The sequence below is a fragment of the Sesamum indicum genome, linkage group LG15 (assembly GCF_000512975.1).
Source record: "Sesamum indicum cultivar Zhongzhi No. 13 linkage group LG15, S_indicum_v1.0, whole genome shotgun sequence".
Classification (NCBI taxonomy): Eukaryota; Viridiplantae; Streptophyta; class Magnoliopsida; order Lamiales; family Pedaliaceae; genus Sesamum; species Sesamum indicum.
Genome location: NC_026159.1, coordinates 7,891,555 through 7,907,588, shown reverse-complemented (window position 1 = coordinate 7,907,588; position 16,034 = coordinate 7,891,555). Strand labels below are relative to the sequence as shown.

At 34.8% G+C, this 16,034-nt stretch overlaps 2 protein-coding genes across 7 annotated transcripts in view; one reads left to right on the top strand and one right to left on the bottom strand.

Annotated features, from left to right (window-relative positions):
* LOC105178206 (zinc finger protein 4-like) lies at positions 7,151-9,309 on the top strand. Of its 6 annotated transcripts, none has more exons than XM_020698899.1 (2): positions 7,151-7,390; positions 8,425-9,309. In XM_020698899.1, exons 1-2 carry the CDS (start codon positions 7,348-7,350, stop codon positions 9,258-9,260), a joined length of 879 nt encoding a protein of 292 aa, XP_020554558.1. In that variant the 5' UTR covers positions 7,151-7,347; the 3' UTR covers positions 9,261-9,309. The 6 variants fall into 6 exon arrangements, with proteins under 6 accessions (XP_020554558.1, XP_020554562.1, XP_011099925.1 ...); XM_020698903.1 differs by having other exon boundaries at positions 7,153-7,386; XM_011101623.2 differs by having other exon boundaries at positions 7,153-7,386; positions 8,420-9,309.
* Positions 13,702-16,034, bottom strand: part of LOC105178205 (uncharacterized oxidoreductase At4g09670-like) — a 3,146-nt gene continuing 813 nt past the window's right edge. The window contains exon 2 of the mRNA XM_011101622.2: positions 13,702-14,365. Within this exon, the coding sequence (XP_011099924.1) occupies positions 13,727-14,365 (639 nt within the window). The 3' untranslated portion in view covers positions 13,702-13,726. The remainder of the gene's footprint in view (positions 14,366-16,034) is intronic.

The following is a 16,034-nucleotide window of genomic DNA, read 5'->3' as shown; positions in this document are numbered from 1 at the left end:
CCTCAAAAGTGAAAGGCTAGATAGTCGGACGCTAGAAAAGGAAGAAGGATAAGATATCAGAGCGGGCCGCGAGAGCGGTATCAAATCGAGGAAAACAGAATACTAGATATGACCTCAGATATAGAAGGGTCACCGTAGGCCAGTGAGACGATGGGGGATAAGCTTCATCGTCGAGAGGGAAATAACTTGGATCACTAGCTAATTAAGGCCCCTAAATGATCGCTCAGTGATAAAGGAGATAGGGGTGCAAAGACAGCTAGAAGGTTTGCCTAGAAGCAGCAACCATTGTAAGAGTGTATAATAGCTGAGAAAGATGGTAGTGTGTGTGAGAGAGATATGTGAGAATGTGTGTACATGTGTAGAAAGAGGAGTTGTGAGAGTGTTATCTTCAGAGAAATTATTTCAATAATGCAAAATAAAAAAATTATAAACTTAGTGTTGTTTAAAACAATTTATGAAATTAGGCAGAACAGTAATTTCAAATTACAATTCTGTCATTTTATTACTTTTTTTATAAATTTTCTAACAACCGCCTACAAGTGCAGGAGGTTGATTCAGAACTGCTATTGGTAATAGCAAGTCTGAATATTTATTATTATTTTTTTAAGTTTTTGAAGTAGAATATATATATATATATACTGTATAAAAAAGAAAATTTTATTTTTACTTACAAATAGCTATTATTTACATTGGGAAACCAATTGTTTAAATTTATACTATAAACATAGATTTAAGTAACCGCGGTGTAAGATTTAAAAAATTGGTATCGCGATGTAAGTAACCACTATTTGTAAGTAAAAATGCGATTTTTTTAATATAGTATATATATATATATATATATTACTTCAAAAACTTAAAAAGAATTAATAAATAAGTTCAGGCAGTTGTGAGAAACTTAAAAAAAAGGGTAGAACTGAATTACATAATTTTTTTTAAACAACCACCAATTTATAATATTTTTTATTTTGTATTATTTAAATAATTTGTCTATTATTTTTTATGTTTGTGGAGAAAGAGGACTGTGCGTGGAAGAGATGTGAGAGTGTGTATATGAAAAAAGAGAAAATGGTGGATTCCTTTTCTTTTTTTTGTTATTTTAATTTCAACCCATTATCAACCCATATAAAATATAATCTTATTTAACTCTAGCCCATATCAACCTATTTTAATATAATCAACCGAGCCCAACCCAAAACTAATTGGGTTTGGTTGAACCTATTCTTAACCCATTTTGCCACCCCTAATATTTACGGATAAAATTCTCATCTGTTACACGCTAAATCCTCTATAAACACCTCAACTTTTAAGTAATGAAAATAAAATAAAAGGTAAATTACAATGAGCTCTTTTTAACTTTGACATAATTACTAATATCCCGTATTGTATGAAAAACTATCAATATCCTCTTTTTCCTGATATTTGTTGAAATTATATAATCCTTTCAATGGAGGTAAAACGAGCTCTTCTGAAATTTGGCATAATTACAAATATGCCTTACTATTTGAAAAAAACCACCACCCTCTTGTTTGGATGGTCATCTAACAATTAGCCCAATCCATTAGTCTTTTGTTAAGTTTGTATTTATCTTTTATACTGAACTGACCAAAATGCCTATAGTAAACTATGATTACAATTTTATTATTTTTTCTGAACTTCTTTACAGACAAAGTCGATAATTCTTTTATAATTTCTAAAATTTTCTATCAATCTTGTTTGATTTTTTTATTATTTTTATAAGTAAAATATAATAAGAGTAAAGCTGACAATTCTATACTCCATTCTAGGATTACATTTTATTAAACATAAAGAAAGTATTTATAATTTCAAATAATGAGAAAATATTCGTAATTATTCAAAATTTCAAAGTACCTCGTTTTAATTTATCCTTAAAAAAATTAGAAATCACAAAAAACTATCCACTTATTTAATAAAAAAATTCAGAAACCTTTAAAAAGATAAGTAAAATTTACTAATCATAATCCACAATAGCACTTTGACCAATTCACTACAAAAAATGGATAGAAATCTAATATATTGGACTATTATTGGACGACAGTTAAAATCAAAAGGTGTTCATAATTTTCAAAACAATGAAAAAATATTTACAAGTACACTAAATCCCTGAAAAACTCGTACTAATTTACTATAAAATAAAAACAAGATATAGAGGTATAACATAGGGTAGTGTTGATGGAGTTGCACAGAAGAAAACCTAGTATTATATCCCCACAAGTTGGAGAATCTAATACCAGGGAGAGGCAGACCTAATCAAAGCATATGCCACTCTAAAGTAGGATCAACTCATCTGCGGATAAGCCCATGCATCATGATGCTCAAATTTCTTAATTATTACTAACTAAAAGTTAAAGGCAGTAAGCATGTGAACAAGTAAAGCCACAGCACTAAGATGGTGGAGAAGTTATACTAAAATAGTTTATTAGAGCCACTCATTTAACTAAATTATCTTCGTAACAGGAAGAAATTATACTAAAACATGTGATGATGGAGAGATGGGTGATTGAGTGGGGCTTTTGGTGCTTGATGATGGGGGACCGATGCATGCAGTGGTGCTGCTGCTGGTCAGGGCCTACTCCTCAACTCAAGAGTCATGGAAGGAGCGCAGGCGGCGTCTCGAGCACTGTTCTTGGCAGTTGTTCGTGAACTTTTGCAGTAATCGTGTGGGGCAATTTTTTTTATTCAAATCAAGTTTAATCTAATTCAAATGAAAGCTATCATAGTAATTATATAATTGATAGTGCTTTTAAAATTATATATCAATTATATAATACATATATATATATAATATTAAAACAATATAAATTCTAAGAAGTAGCCCAAATGCGCAAAGAACCTCAAGAAAGACCTAAGACAGCAAGAGACCCAGGGGGTTAAGACTTCGGGCCCCATCCCCTAGAAGGGGACCATTAGAAGAGAAGGTCCATGGGGGCCTAGGAAGATTGCATGTATGGAAGCCAAGTCAGACCCGAGAAGAACTCAATAGACACTCTTAGAATAGGTGATTAAAAAATCAATTAAATTGGCATTTCCGTAGTTTGCTTAAGCAATTTCTTTCTGAATGTAATATTGAATTGCAAATAAAAGTTATATTCTATGGTATTGTTTTGTTGTGTTAAATTCTTATTTAAATTGATTTGTTGCTTTACATCACAATAAAGCCCACAGACCGAATTAGCAATTAAAGCAGTTGGGTTGTGCATTGGATGACAGATACAAAACCAACTATTAGAGGTTGGGTCTGAAACGTTTCAAGTCGAGAATCTTGAAATTGGACATCGAGTGTTCTATTAGCACTTGCATTAAGTGTTGTATTCATTGGATGAGTGTCGTATTTCATCGGTGACACACAGAGGACATCTATGCAAGTTTAGTGGGTGGTTGATATGGGATGTCAAACTAACTGAACTCACTCACGATGAATTGTCATATGAAAGCCTTTGAGGCTTTGGTCGGCATGACCAACATTCCTACGCTCCAATAGTATGGGATTTAGTCATCAAACATTAGGAATTACGACAGTCACATATGTGTGACGGCTGTATCCCAAATCTAGCAAGAGATGACTATATCTATGTTGTGTTCATGGTAAGCACACAATTATCCGATGTATGTGATTCATATTTTGGAAATATGTTCGTAGATGGTAGCGCAGTAACCATCACTAGCATATGGCTGATACTACTTCCTAACCATATTAGGGCAATAAGACTTTTCGAATTAGGTCTTTCCGTAAGTCTTTTTCGTCCTATCTCTATATGTCACAAGAATATATGAAATCTTACCCAATCTACATTGAGAGTTTAGTCGCGAGTTATGCTTTAGTGTCCTTAACATTTTGCCATCATCAAATGATGTAAAACGTCATCCATTCAAAGCATCAAAATATTATTTATTGAGCTTCCATTGATCTTCATTAATATGAATCCTATTCATTAAGAAATCATTATATTTAAGATTTCAACACATTTATTTTGAATTTTTGGAATTTATAAACCTTTTGTTCTTCCTTTGAATAAAACGCCATGAGTTAGATCTTATAAGGAATGTGGTCTTTACATCCACTTGTCGTATCTCACTGTCATCACATATGACTATAGAAAGCATAATCCATATGGATTTAGCCATGGTCCATAAGCGATACAGTTTTCTCAAAATGTCACTCAGGACACATTCGAGTACAATCTTCTCACCATCAAGCTGGACCAGCGAGATCATAACTCTCCATCTCAGATCTCGTGGCTACCACTGCCGTAATTAATATCACATATCGTCTTTCCAAACATCCTTGGATCATTATTCAAGACTTATTAGAGTTTACAGCTAATGAGATCATAATTTTAAAATTATGAATATTATAACTACCATGAATGCAACTCTTGACACCTCAAGTTTTCAAAACATCCTTTTAAGTATCCAATGGAAAACACTTCTTCCTTAAGTGGCCTTCATCTCCAAGTTACATTTAATAGAATTAAATAAATCCTCACTCCTAACTAGACTTATTACAACTTAAATAGAAATTCTACTCAAAAGTTGAGGGGAGTACATTAGGAGGGAGATCAAACGTCTTATTATTTTCAAACTAAAAATGAGAGAGAAATTAAAAACAAAAAAGACAAGCAGCCCTCACCCGACAATAAATAATAAACTATGCACATAGGTCCATTGGGTTTTGTGGTTATCCCTTGTTTATCAAACAATGAACGTGAAAATATCAAATACAACATGCCCAAATAATACATAAATACATCCAATGTATTTAATAACCATGATATTCAACATCAATATAATTAACACAACTACGTGCAGAAAATACACATTTAATAATGCAATTGAAAAATTGATATTAAAAGTCGTACAACTAATGTACAATTACTATTTTTCCTTTCTTTAGAAACTATTTTCAAATTAATCTAAGGCAATTTAAATTTTACATGAATCTAACAAAATAAAAATTACACATAATCAGAAATTTCAAAAAATGCAGAAAAAATAAAAAATTCAAATTTTCAGGGGGAAAAAGAAAAGCACAGTGACAATAGCCGGCCGCGCGCAGGAGGCAGGGCCACTTGCGCAAGCACCATGCCTGAGCGCGTATCCATACCGACAGCGACTCTCTTTGCCCTGTTTGCTAAAAAGCCCTAATTTTTTTTCAAATTTTTATCCTTCTCTGCAAAAAACTGAAACTAAGAAATTACATAAAATTCAATTTTCCATAAAATAACAAATATCCAAAATATGCTTTTCGAAATCAATAAGTGCGTAATCATATGTCCAACACATATTTCAAGTAAAATCTAAAGCCAACACCAAATTGGGCTTTAATACCACTAAAAGAAAGTGGATCAACCCGAGAATGTGACGGACCACCAAAATAATTGTTTAATTAAAGTTAATTTAATTAATTATTTATGTCACCATGGTGGCCGTCTAGCAACTGTCATAGCACTAGAGACTAGGTGCAATATTGTATGAATATTTAAGCTTTTGAGTTTCATAAAGGTACGGTCCTTTCGTCGACCGCCTATCGCCCTTAGTTTAGAATATGAAATCAGGCGTTGGTTCCCATTCTAGACTAGACAACTTTGTTTAATACTTGGAATGAGTTTACTCTATTGATCAACATAGAAAATCATTCCTTATTTGACCAATCACTATGACCGCAGATTTAATCAGTCTAAACCATTTAAGAGCGCATAGGCGATGTATCCGTCGTATACTCACAGAGGATAGATTCTATCTTGGAATCCACCATTTTAACTACATATTCTACTGCACTGAACAAGGACTGTAATGACCACATCAAAGTAGTCAGATCCAAGGTACAACCATCATATGCATGCGACTGTCATGATTACTCAAATTCGATGACTAATACATACTATAGGAGCTAAAGAATAACAAGCATACCGACTAAACCTTTGGGAGGATTCAAAATGGCAATTCCCCGAGAGTCAATTCATTCGACTCAACAATCTTGTCAACCAACCCACTAAAATTACATAGATAACCTGCGTCTGTCGCCGATGAAACACAAAACTCATCTCATAAATGCAATACTTAGTACAAGTATTTATAGGACTCTCGATGCCCTGTCTTGAGATCCTCGAGACGGAACATTTCAGACCAACCTCTAGAAGTAGGTTTCACAACTGCGATCCAATACCCAGTCCAACTACACGCGATTATTCAATTAATCTGTAAACATTTATTGTGACGTTAACATAGTTCAACATGAATAGTAAGCACAACAAACACATATTGTCAAGGATGAACGCTTACTACATCCATCAAGTTAATTCAATCTAATTGACTTTCTTATCACATGTTATAACGCATCAATCTTCTCCACACTCATCTTTTTCGTGTTGTAGTAATCAGAGATAAGGGCTTGATCGCTAGGTAATAGGTCATCCCAAATCCAGAACCCGACGAATGCCACGGTGCATCTCTAACGGCCTAATGGATCAGGTCGAAATGCCACACAAACAATTATAGTCGTCCGAAAATTAATTTGAAATTTTCTACAACAATGGGCTATAGCAAAAATTGTCGGAAAACTTCAATGAAAAGAAAATATTCCTACATATTTGCCAATGGAATCATATTCCCATTAATTTTCCAACAGATTTCACCACAAATCATAAATTTCTAATGGATTACTCAAGATCCTCGATTTAGCATTTGATGTCCATTGGAAATTTATTTATATCTGTTGGAATAGCTGTCAGAAACGCCGACGCCTTTGTGCTGACGGAAAATTCTGTAGCTATACCGTTTTTCTTTTTTAGTTTTTTAACGTTGTAACCTAAAGAACAAACTGGATAAATTACGGGCAGAGTTTCTTGGGGAAGCGCCGTGGTTGCATGGGGTATATAAATGTAGCATTGCAGTGAAACAATCATAAATATAGCTAATACTGACAGACAGACCAATGCATGTCTGTATCTGAAGTAGCATTATTACTTTATTAAGGGAAAACAAGGCAAACAATAACAAACATGGGTGGGTGGGTGGCTGCTGACACTGAGATCACTTCATCTCATTTTTCAATATCTTAAAACTATATGCATATATATATATATATATACAAACAGAAAGCCAATACCACCACCTTTTCCTTTTCTTTTCCTGACTTGTCTGGCACCCCACCACTGCTCCCTCCACTCTCTCTTACTTACCTTTGCTTTGCCATTATTATTAATAACCATCAACCCCATCTTTCTCTCTCTCTCTCTTTACAATTTCTTCTCTGCCTTGAATTCTGAACTGGGTTGTTAACTATGTTTCACACACAAGAAGACCCAATTGTTGATCCTTTTTCATATAATGAAGCACCAAAGTAGTGGATTCTGCAAATTAGTGGTGGTGGGTGAGTTTGTTTCACATCTTGCATGATTCTCAGCGCCATACTTCATTAATATTCCACTTGAATTTTCAGCCTCCTCGTGATTGGATTCAGCACTCAGCAATTGAGCTTCTGGTTTTCCCTTTTGTTGGCTTGCAACTGATTTCCTTGAGATTCATTCTGTAGTGACCTGAATTACAATGATCATGTTCTCTGCTATTCTCTTGTTCTTGCAACCATTTTCCTTACATAAACTTCGAGTCTCTGCATTTAAACTTACGTTGTCCTCAGCTGCTGCTGCTTACTCCTGGTGTGAATGAGAATTCCATTTTTAAGGTGTTTTTTTTCTGTTTTTTGGGAGAACTTCTTTTTTCTTTTTCTTTTTTTTTTTTTGTGGAGGTAATTGAACAATTTCTTCGGATATAAGAAGAGAAAGATAGATACGTGAGCTTAGACATTAATGTGTTTGATTATCTGTTTTGTATTAGTACAGATTCAAAAGTTTCAATAAACAGAAACTCTTCAAGAAAATAAGGAATTTATTTCTTAAGGTTTTAGGGGAAAATATACAATTTTTAGCAAATTTAATTAATCATCTTCCCCGCAATTTGGAGAGAAAATTGCATGTGACTTGCACATAATCCAATTAAGTACTCTTAGTCTTGTAATTTAGGGGAATTGACATTTAGGTTATGCATAAATTGATTTACAGGATTAAAATAATAGTTCAATTAAATCATGTGCAAGTCACATATAATTTTTTGGTCAAAATAAATAATATCACTCCCTAAATTACATGACTAAAATTATAATTTTTCGGTGTTTTCAGCTATGTTTTACACTGAGTTTTTCCTAGAGGTATTTGTGTTATTATACACCTTATCTGGTGTGGGTGAAATTTACCCTACTTCTTTTTGGATGTACTTAAGTTATTTCTTCTTACTGGCCTCAACTGATTACTAATCTCAACCAGTTGGCTACAAATTGCTCTCCAACTATTACTTCTCTTTCTTTTGCTTCTGAGCGATTTTGAATATGAAGTTATAGCTGCAGGATAGACATCTCAGCTTCTGGCAGTAAGGTGGCAGCCGGGACGGTCTCTGCTATTTCCAGTATCGATCATAGAACCGATCACCAAGTTCATACAACAATGAAATCGTCGAAGCTTGATCTTGAAGTGGAGGCCATCTCTGAGAATGAATCTGACGATGTTAACAGCCAAGATGCTTCTAACATCTCAATCCGAGAAGCCATCGTCGATTCATCCAAGGGCAGCGTCGCTGATCCTAATCACAGCACAGATCCTGTGAGCTTTGATCAGTTGAGCTCAGAATCCGTCTCTCTTAACTTATCTCTAAGCTTCAAATTCGGCCATGATGAATTAACGGGCAGGGAATCTGGAGGATTTTCGTTATCCAGCACGAGTGAAAGCACCAACGAACCTGTAACCCAAAGCATGGCAACAGTTACGCCAAGATCGTTTTCTTGCAATTTCTGTCAACGAAAATTCTTCAGCTCACAGGCTCTTGGTGGCCACCAAAATGCACATAAACGTGAAAGAACGCTGGCAAAACGGGCAGTAAGAATGGGCGTAATTGCTGAGAGATATGCTAGTGTGGCTTCCCTCCCTTTGCACGGATCAGCGTTCAAGTGCCTAGGAATTAAAGCTCACTCTTCAGTGCACCATGGATTTGTGCCTCAGTTAAGGCCAACAGAAATAAAAGCCAGCACAAGATTTGAAAACGGCTACCTGTTTCAGCCCTTATATGTGGAGGATGAAGATACTGAGCTGCTATGGCCAGGTAGCTTTCATCAGGCCGCTACAGCTAACATTGTCAAGGAAACACCACCATTTAACAGAGATTCAACGCCTGATCTCACTCTCAGACTTTGAGAGCTTCGTATGATGCAGATGTGCTCGTTAGGGTAGTTGATTTCTATACTTGGGGGCCAGAAAAGAATATAGATGAAGCCCGAAAATGCATCTTTCAGTCCAGATATATATGCTTGGACGCATGCGTGTGACTTTACATACATGAACTTTGCACTATGAACGTCTCCGGATGAGCTATGAATGTCTGCAACTACTGATCTGTTTCCGACTGATCAGGTAGATGTAATTTGGCAAGATAGAATTGACTTTGTAATGTTGATTGCAGCTTATATATTTGTAACTTTGTTCTGCTAATCTCTGTTTATCACGTAGTAACAGCACATCTTTCCGAGTTTACAAGCAAATAATGTTTGCAGAACAATTTTCATTCGATATGCAGTATTTCTTGTTGGAAAATTGGTTAAGGAATTTGGGTGTGTATTGTTGATAGTTCAACTGTTCGACTACATTGTCCAGAGGTCGCTCCTCAGGAGGTTGCTGCCGGTCATAGAGAGATCCAAGTTCAGGTCGCTGGCCTTGTGGTCGCAGTACCTTCCACCTATCTCCAGGTCGCATCTCATGAGGTCACAGGAAATTCTGATACAGATTCGTTAGATACGGGATAGATTCGTTTATAACTGTTTTTGTCTTTTTTTGTAAGAATATTTGTTAGATTTGTCAGAAGAGATTATGCCCAATGTGTATATATACTCTTTGTATCACTTCACAAGTTTTTTGGAAGAATATATACAAATTTGGAGCGGATTTGCTCTACAATGGCTGCTTCTTTATTTCCTTCACATTTAGACCACACAAATCTCAACATGTATCAAATATTAACTAATAATTACGTGGGTTCTATATTAAATTGGAATGGGTTAAATGTAATCTATGTAAATATAGAATTTCAGTATGTTTTCTACACTAAGTTTTAGATGAAAGAGAGAATAATGTCCAAACTCACCACTTGAGTTTGACTTTATAGAGTTAAAGGGAATGTGTGAATGGTAAAGTTTCCCACGTTGTAAACAGAAGGAATGTACATGTTTACGAAAAGGTATAAAATATCATCCCACATTACATGTCCAGAAGAAAATATGTCACCATCTGTACAAAAGAAATAATTATTTGGAATGAATTTTAATAATTTGGAGTGAGTGGATGGATTTTGTGACGGGCAACTACACATCTTTGTTAATAGAGTCGGAAAAATTTTGTGACGGATGTGGAAGTAAAGATTATGCTTAATTGTATTATGACAAGTGGAAAATAATTTTTTAATTATTAATTATATTTTTGGAATTTATTAAATTAATTTTAAGTGAAAATAGTTAATTTAATTTATATGTTAATATATATTTGGTTATCAAATCAATGACTAACAAGTGTCAAAATTGAAATATTTATACTAATGAAATTGTGCCTTGCAGTCAAAGATTCAAGCCAATCAGACGGACTTTGTTGAGCAATTGTATGTACTCTCTGATCAAATTAAGGCAAATAATTTGATACTTTCTCTTTAAAAAAACGCAAATATTAAAGAGATAATGTTAAATTAACCAATCATGTCTTGCCAAATATTTGATTTACTTATCATTTTAAATTAAATTATGAAGAGATAATACAAAAAGTGTTCAAGTGCATCACAACTCTATCTCTTTGCCACATATATAAAGGGGTCTTTAGAGCTCATTCAAAAAACACAAACGCTACAAAAAATACGGGATTTGGGCGGTTTTTATAACGATTTTTTTTTGTTATTTGGAATGGTTAGAAATTGGAAAAGTTATTTTGGAACAATTTATGAACCATCACTGTAGACAGTGTTACTACTATTTAGAAACTGTTAGTGAGGAACTATCCGAATTTGGCACGGTTACTGTAGCACATTGATGATTATCATTCCTAATATTGTATTTAGTTATAAAAATTAATTTTTGGTAATTGGAACGCATTGTATAACATTTGGTATGGCTATATAATTTAATTTGGGATATTATTTAAACAAGTTTTGTAATACTGATGCCTGAATTTTGAAACTGTATTTATTTGTATTTTGGTGATATATTTACGAACAACCATTGGAATTGTTTGGTGGTCAATTTTTGAAATAATATTAGGAACAATAAATTTTTTGTTTGGAACAGTCTCTTATAACAATTTTAGAAATGGTCAATCTTATTTAGGAACACGTGTTTAGAATTATTTTAGCATTAGTATTAGGAACAATTTTTTGTTTAGATTTGTATTATTTTCTTTACAATTACTAAAATCGTTCCTAATTTTTTATTTTATAATATTTTTTTGTAAATTATTTAATTTATATATTTAATAAATTTTAAAAAAATAATTTAATTAATGTATTTGAATAAAGTATAATAAATTAATCAATAAAATTTTTAATTTATTATATTTATGAATTTAATTAATTTGATAAATATGAAATAATGGAATGTAATAAACATTATGAAGAAATATGAATAATTAGGACAAAAATATTATTTTAATGTAAAAATAAAACCTAATCTAAACCCTCCTCATCAGCATCGAGGGATCTGTTGAAGTTTGTGCTGGGACGGGCCATCATGTCGGCTATCATCGTCTCCAGCCAGCCGATGGGATCCTGCATGGTTGGGTTTGATTGTGGCAGTGACTGTGGTGATGTGTAGGTCCGACTAGATATATGGGTCTCAAAACTAAGGCTGAATACACGACTCTTGTTCTTACCCCCAACTGCAGCACAGTTATCGGACCGTGGTATCGTGGTCCTCGACCGTGGGCTGAGGCTAATGATCCTCCATCAACATTTGAAACGTCTCCTGCAAAACAAATAAAATTATTAGTATTTTACCCCAAAATTATTTTTAAAAAAATAAAATTTGCTGGTACTTACCGCCACCTCAGTCGCCCTCAGGCCGCTCCAGCCGCCGTCCGCCTTCTTCATGTAGCATCTGGCGAACAGTTCCATTTGCTTGGGTAGCCAACCAAGCTTTGCCTCTTGTAAAAGAATAAATATGTACAAAATAATAATAAACCTTTAAAAATACTGTAATATACTTACCATCTTCCTATTGTGCATGTCGATAGAGGAGAATCCCCGCAGTACACAGTAGAGGACGCTGCGGGGTTCACCGCCCGGTTGGCTTTATTCTTCTCGGACTCCTCCTTGAAGGCCCCACTGGCCAAATACGCCTGAAGCTGGAGCAATACCTCAATGTCTAGCCAAAGTGGCTTGACCAAGTTTCTTCTATAAGTAATTCTAAATTAATTATACCACTTTCATAGTAATTTGTATGTCTCTTTAGGTTCACCTTCAATTAGAGTTGGCTTGTGTCCAATACAGTTAATTAATTAAATTAAATATTTTTGGGTGGTCGTCTAGTAACAGTTCATGACATTAGAGACTAGGTTAATGTCATCGTGAATATTTACGCTCTGGAGTATCATACAGGTTGGGTCCTTCCATCAGCTGTCTCAGGGTCTAAGTCTAGGGCATTAGTTTCATCCTAGATTAGACAATTATGCCCAATACTCGAGAAGTATTTATTCTATTGGTCAACATAGGAAACCACTATCTATTTGACCAACAGTTGTGACCACATACTTAAAGAGCTTAAACACATCTAGAGCATATAGGAGATGTAACTGTCATTAACTGATAGAGGACGAGTTCATCTTGAAACCCACCATCCTCACTGCATATTATGACTGCACTGGACAAGGCTTGTAATTGCAACATCCAAGACAAGGTCATTTCTTTCCAAATCCAAGATACAACCATAACATGTATGTGACTACCATGGTTTTTAAAGTCCAATGACTAATCCCGTACTATCGGTGCAGAGGAGTACCCATCAATTCGACCAAACTTCAAAGGCTTCTATATGATGACTCCACGCAGGTCAGCTCAATAGGTTTGACAACCTTGTCAATTGCTCGCTAAAGTTGCATTGACGTCCAATGTCTATCGTCAATGAAATGCGACAATCATCAAATGAATGCAACTCTTAATGCAGGTCTTTATAAGACTCTCGATGCCCTGTGTCAAGATCTTTGACTTGGAATGTTTCAAGCCCAACCCTCAGAAGTTGGTTTTGCAACTGTCATCCAATACGTAACCCAACTACATAGGTTGCTTTTTTGGTTTGTGGGCTTTATTGTGATGTTAAAATAGTATAACGATAAACCGCAAGCACAACAAACACATAATGCCAAAGTGCATACTTAATTTATTCATATATTCAATATTATATTTACAACAAAATTACTAAATAGATTACAAAAATTTCAATCTAATTGGCTTTCTATCACATACTCTAACATTGTTAAATAAACCATAAATTGGGGGTATGAATGTAATTATCCGGAGTATGGATAGAAAGTGGTGATGGTCCGGACTTCATTGAATTTCAGAAAGTTAAGATTATATGAAAGCGATTATAGGGTGTATACAAAGATTGTGTAAAAATAAACTAATCACTTTATTATTAAACATCCAGTTTAGTCGTATACATCTGGATAGCTTTATAACCATTATCTATGGAGTTTTTCACGGCATCCAGCACCAGCTGCGTGACTCTGCTGGTTTCAGCCCACTTAGTATCTGGTTGAAGTCCGAGATCTTTAATGCCCTTTACAAGCCTGGAGAACTCTTGAATCATCATACCCTCCTGTGGTAACTGCGTAGCAACTTGAACTTCTTGAGGTTTTACATTCCAACCGATATGCATATCCACAAACTTAGCACCGGACGTGAAGCTGAATGTTGCGCAATTCTCTTCATAAGGGATTATGAAGTCTTCTACATGAAGCGAACCATTGGAACCACACACTGACAAGTCCATGGTTTCATGCGAGATGAAGGAGCAGTAAAATGTAGCGACAGTTTCCTCTTCATCCCAGTATAAAGAAGCATTGCATGATAAGATGACTCCAGCTGAGTTTCTTATTGTCGATGGTAGAGCAGCCACAGTTGTTGGTAGTTTTTGGTTCATAGTCCACAATATGGCACCAATGCAGTACCATCCTGCATCTCCTAGTGCACCTAGGGCATCCAGGTCTGGTTTTACTCTAATATCATTCTCAAGAAACTGTGTTGTTCCATGATATGATGAAGAACTGTGGATCTGAAAACCATAGAGAGCTAGCCAATTAGAAGAGAACTGGTACGACATTAAAATACATAAATGATCAGTAATTGTTGTGGAACAATATGTCACCTAGACTAACATATATATGACATTCTCATCTGTAACTTGATGCTAATCTTCTTCCCAATATGTATGAAAATATAATATGTAATATGGATATGCAGAATAGTGAATATTCCGGTGAACTTGATACAACTTTCGTGGTCCTAACATAAAAAGTTCATTGTTAAAGTGGGAGAACCCAATAACATAAACCCAACAGGAATAACCCATGACACCTGTATTGGGTTTGAATTCCATAAGTAGCAATTAGGATCAGAATAACCCACCACACCTCGTAACTTTGTGCTAGGCCCTAGCGTTAGACAAAAATAATTGTACTGTCACTATCCACTTGGACTAGCTTTGCTCTAACTTAACCTAGCTTTAGTGACATCGCAATGTAGAATGAAGCATACTGGGCGAAGTAGTGGTTGGCTCTGATATGAGTTGATATAACTTTAAAACAGCCTATCTCAACAGCTAGCTATTGAAATAGGAGACCCCAAGGCCATATAAATTCCACATCTGCACCTAAGTCCCGTACTTCGTCATTAGAATCATGATGAACCTCTCAAAGTCATACCATTACTATATAGTCGAAGATTGACCTTAAACGTAGGTTGATCAAATTCGCTCCAGAGGTTGACCTAAGAAAGGCCTAAACAGTATTGAAAAGCCACAAGCACAGTCGCTAATAGTTTCCCAGAGCTTATTAAAAGAGTGTCATGCCTAGAAAAGGAGATGATTCAGTTCAAACCCGTGATGCTTTTCCTCTCTTTTCTCAGGTCATGTGCCCATACCATATAATATTAGAGATGATATCGTGATGAATAGATTCAATTTTAGTTCATATTTTACCAAACAATTCAGAGATATGGCATTTAGCAGAGTCGGTGGACCCTGTCCTGACTTCTGAAAATAATGGTATAAACAAAATAGGATATCAGTTTTCTCAAAATTAATAAGAAATTTAGCAACTCATTCACTATGACCATCTTTATTTTGTATAAAACAATCAGACATAACATTATACTTAGTCTAGATAATATTGCATTGATGAAGGCCCATGATGATAAAGGGATAGATAATACTAAACTGTAAGAATAGCGAATAACGAATCAAACCTAAGAGTTGTGAAATAATACTCAAGACTGATAGACTTCTTATACATTTTGTTCAGAAGCTCATCTTGTCCATCAATCACTAAGTTGCTATGAAAGTATGATTAGAGAAACTTGTTATAGAATTCTGAGTAAGGTCATTACATAAAACACATACAATCATTTTAAATAGTTATGTACACTAACCATAACTTGAACATATCTTAATATTCATATATTTGAAACCATCGTACAACACATAATGACTAACTGATTGATCCAACTTTTCTGCTTTCCAATGATCATTTAAATCTCATACCATCAAACAAAATGCCTGTATGAATGTACTCTCCAGTAATCAACAACTGCTGAATTATAAAACCCCCAACATATCTGTTACGTCAGGATAAAACTAAGACAACAAACTACAATGAGAAGCTAGTTTAGATGATTCCCAGCCCTGTTCTCAATTCAACCTCTGCGGCTGCACCATCAGCATATGT

Excerpts from the sequence above, each read along its gene's own strand:
- LOC105178206 (XM_020698899.1), top strand. The coding sequence starts at position 7,348 with ATGAAGCACCAAAGTAGTGGATTCTGCAAATTAGTGGTGGTGG. Across the intron at positions 7,391-8,424 it reads CTGCAAATTAGTGGTGGTGG|ACATCTCAGCTTCTGGCAGT; the intron begins GTGAGTTTGTTT and ends GCTGCAGGATAG.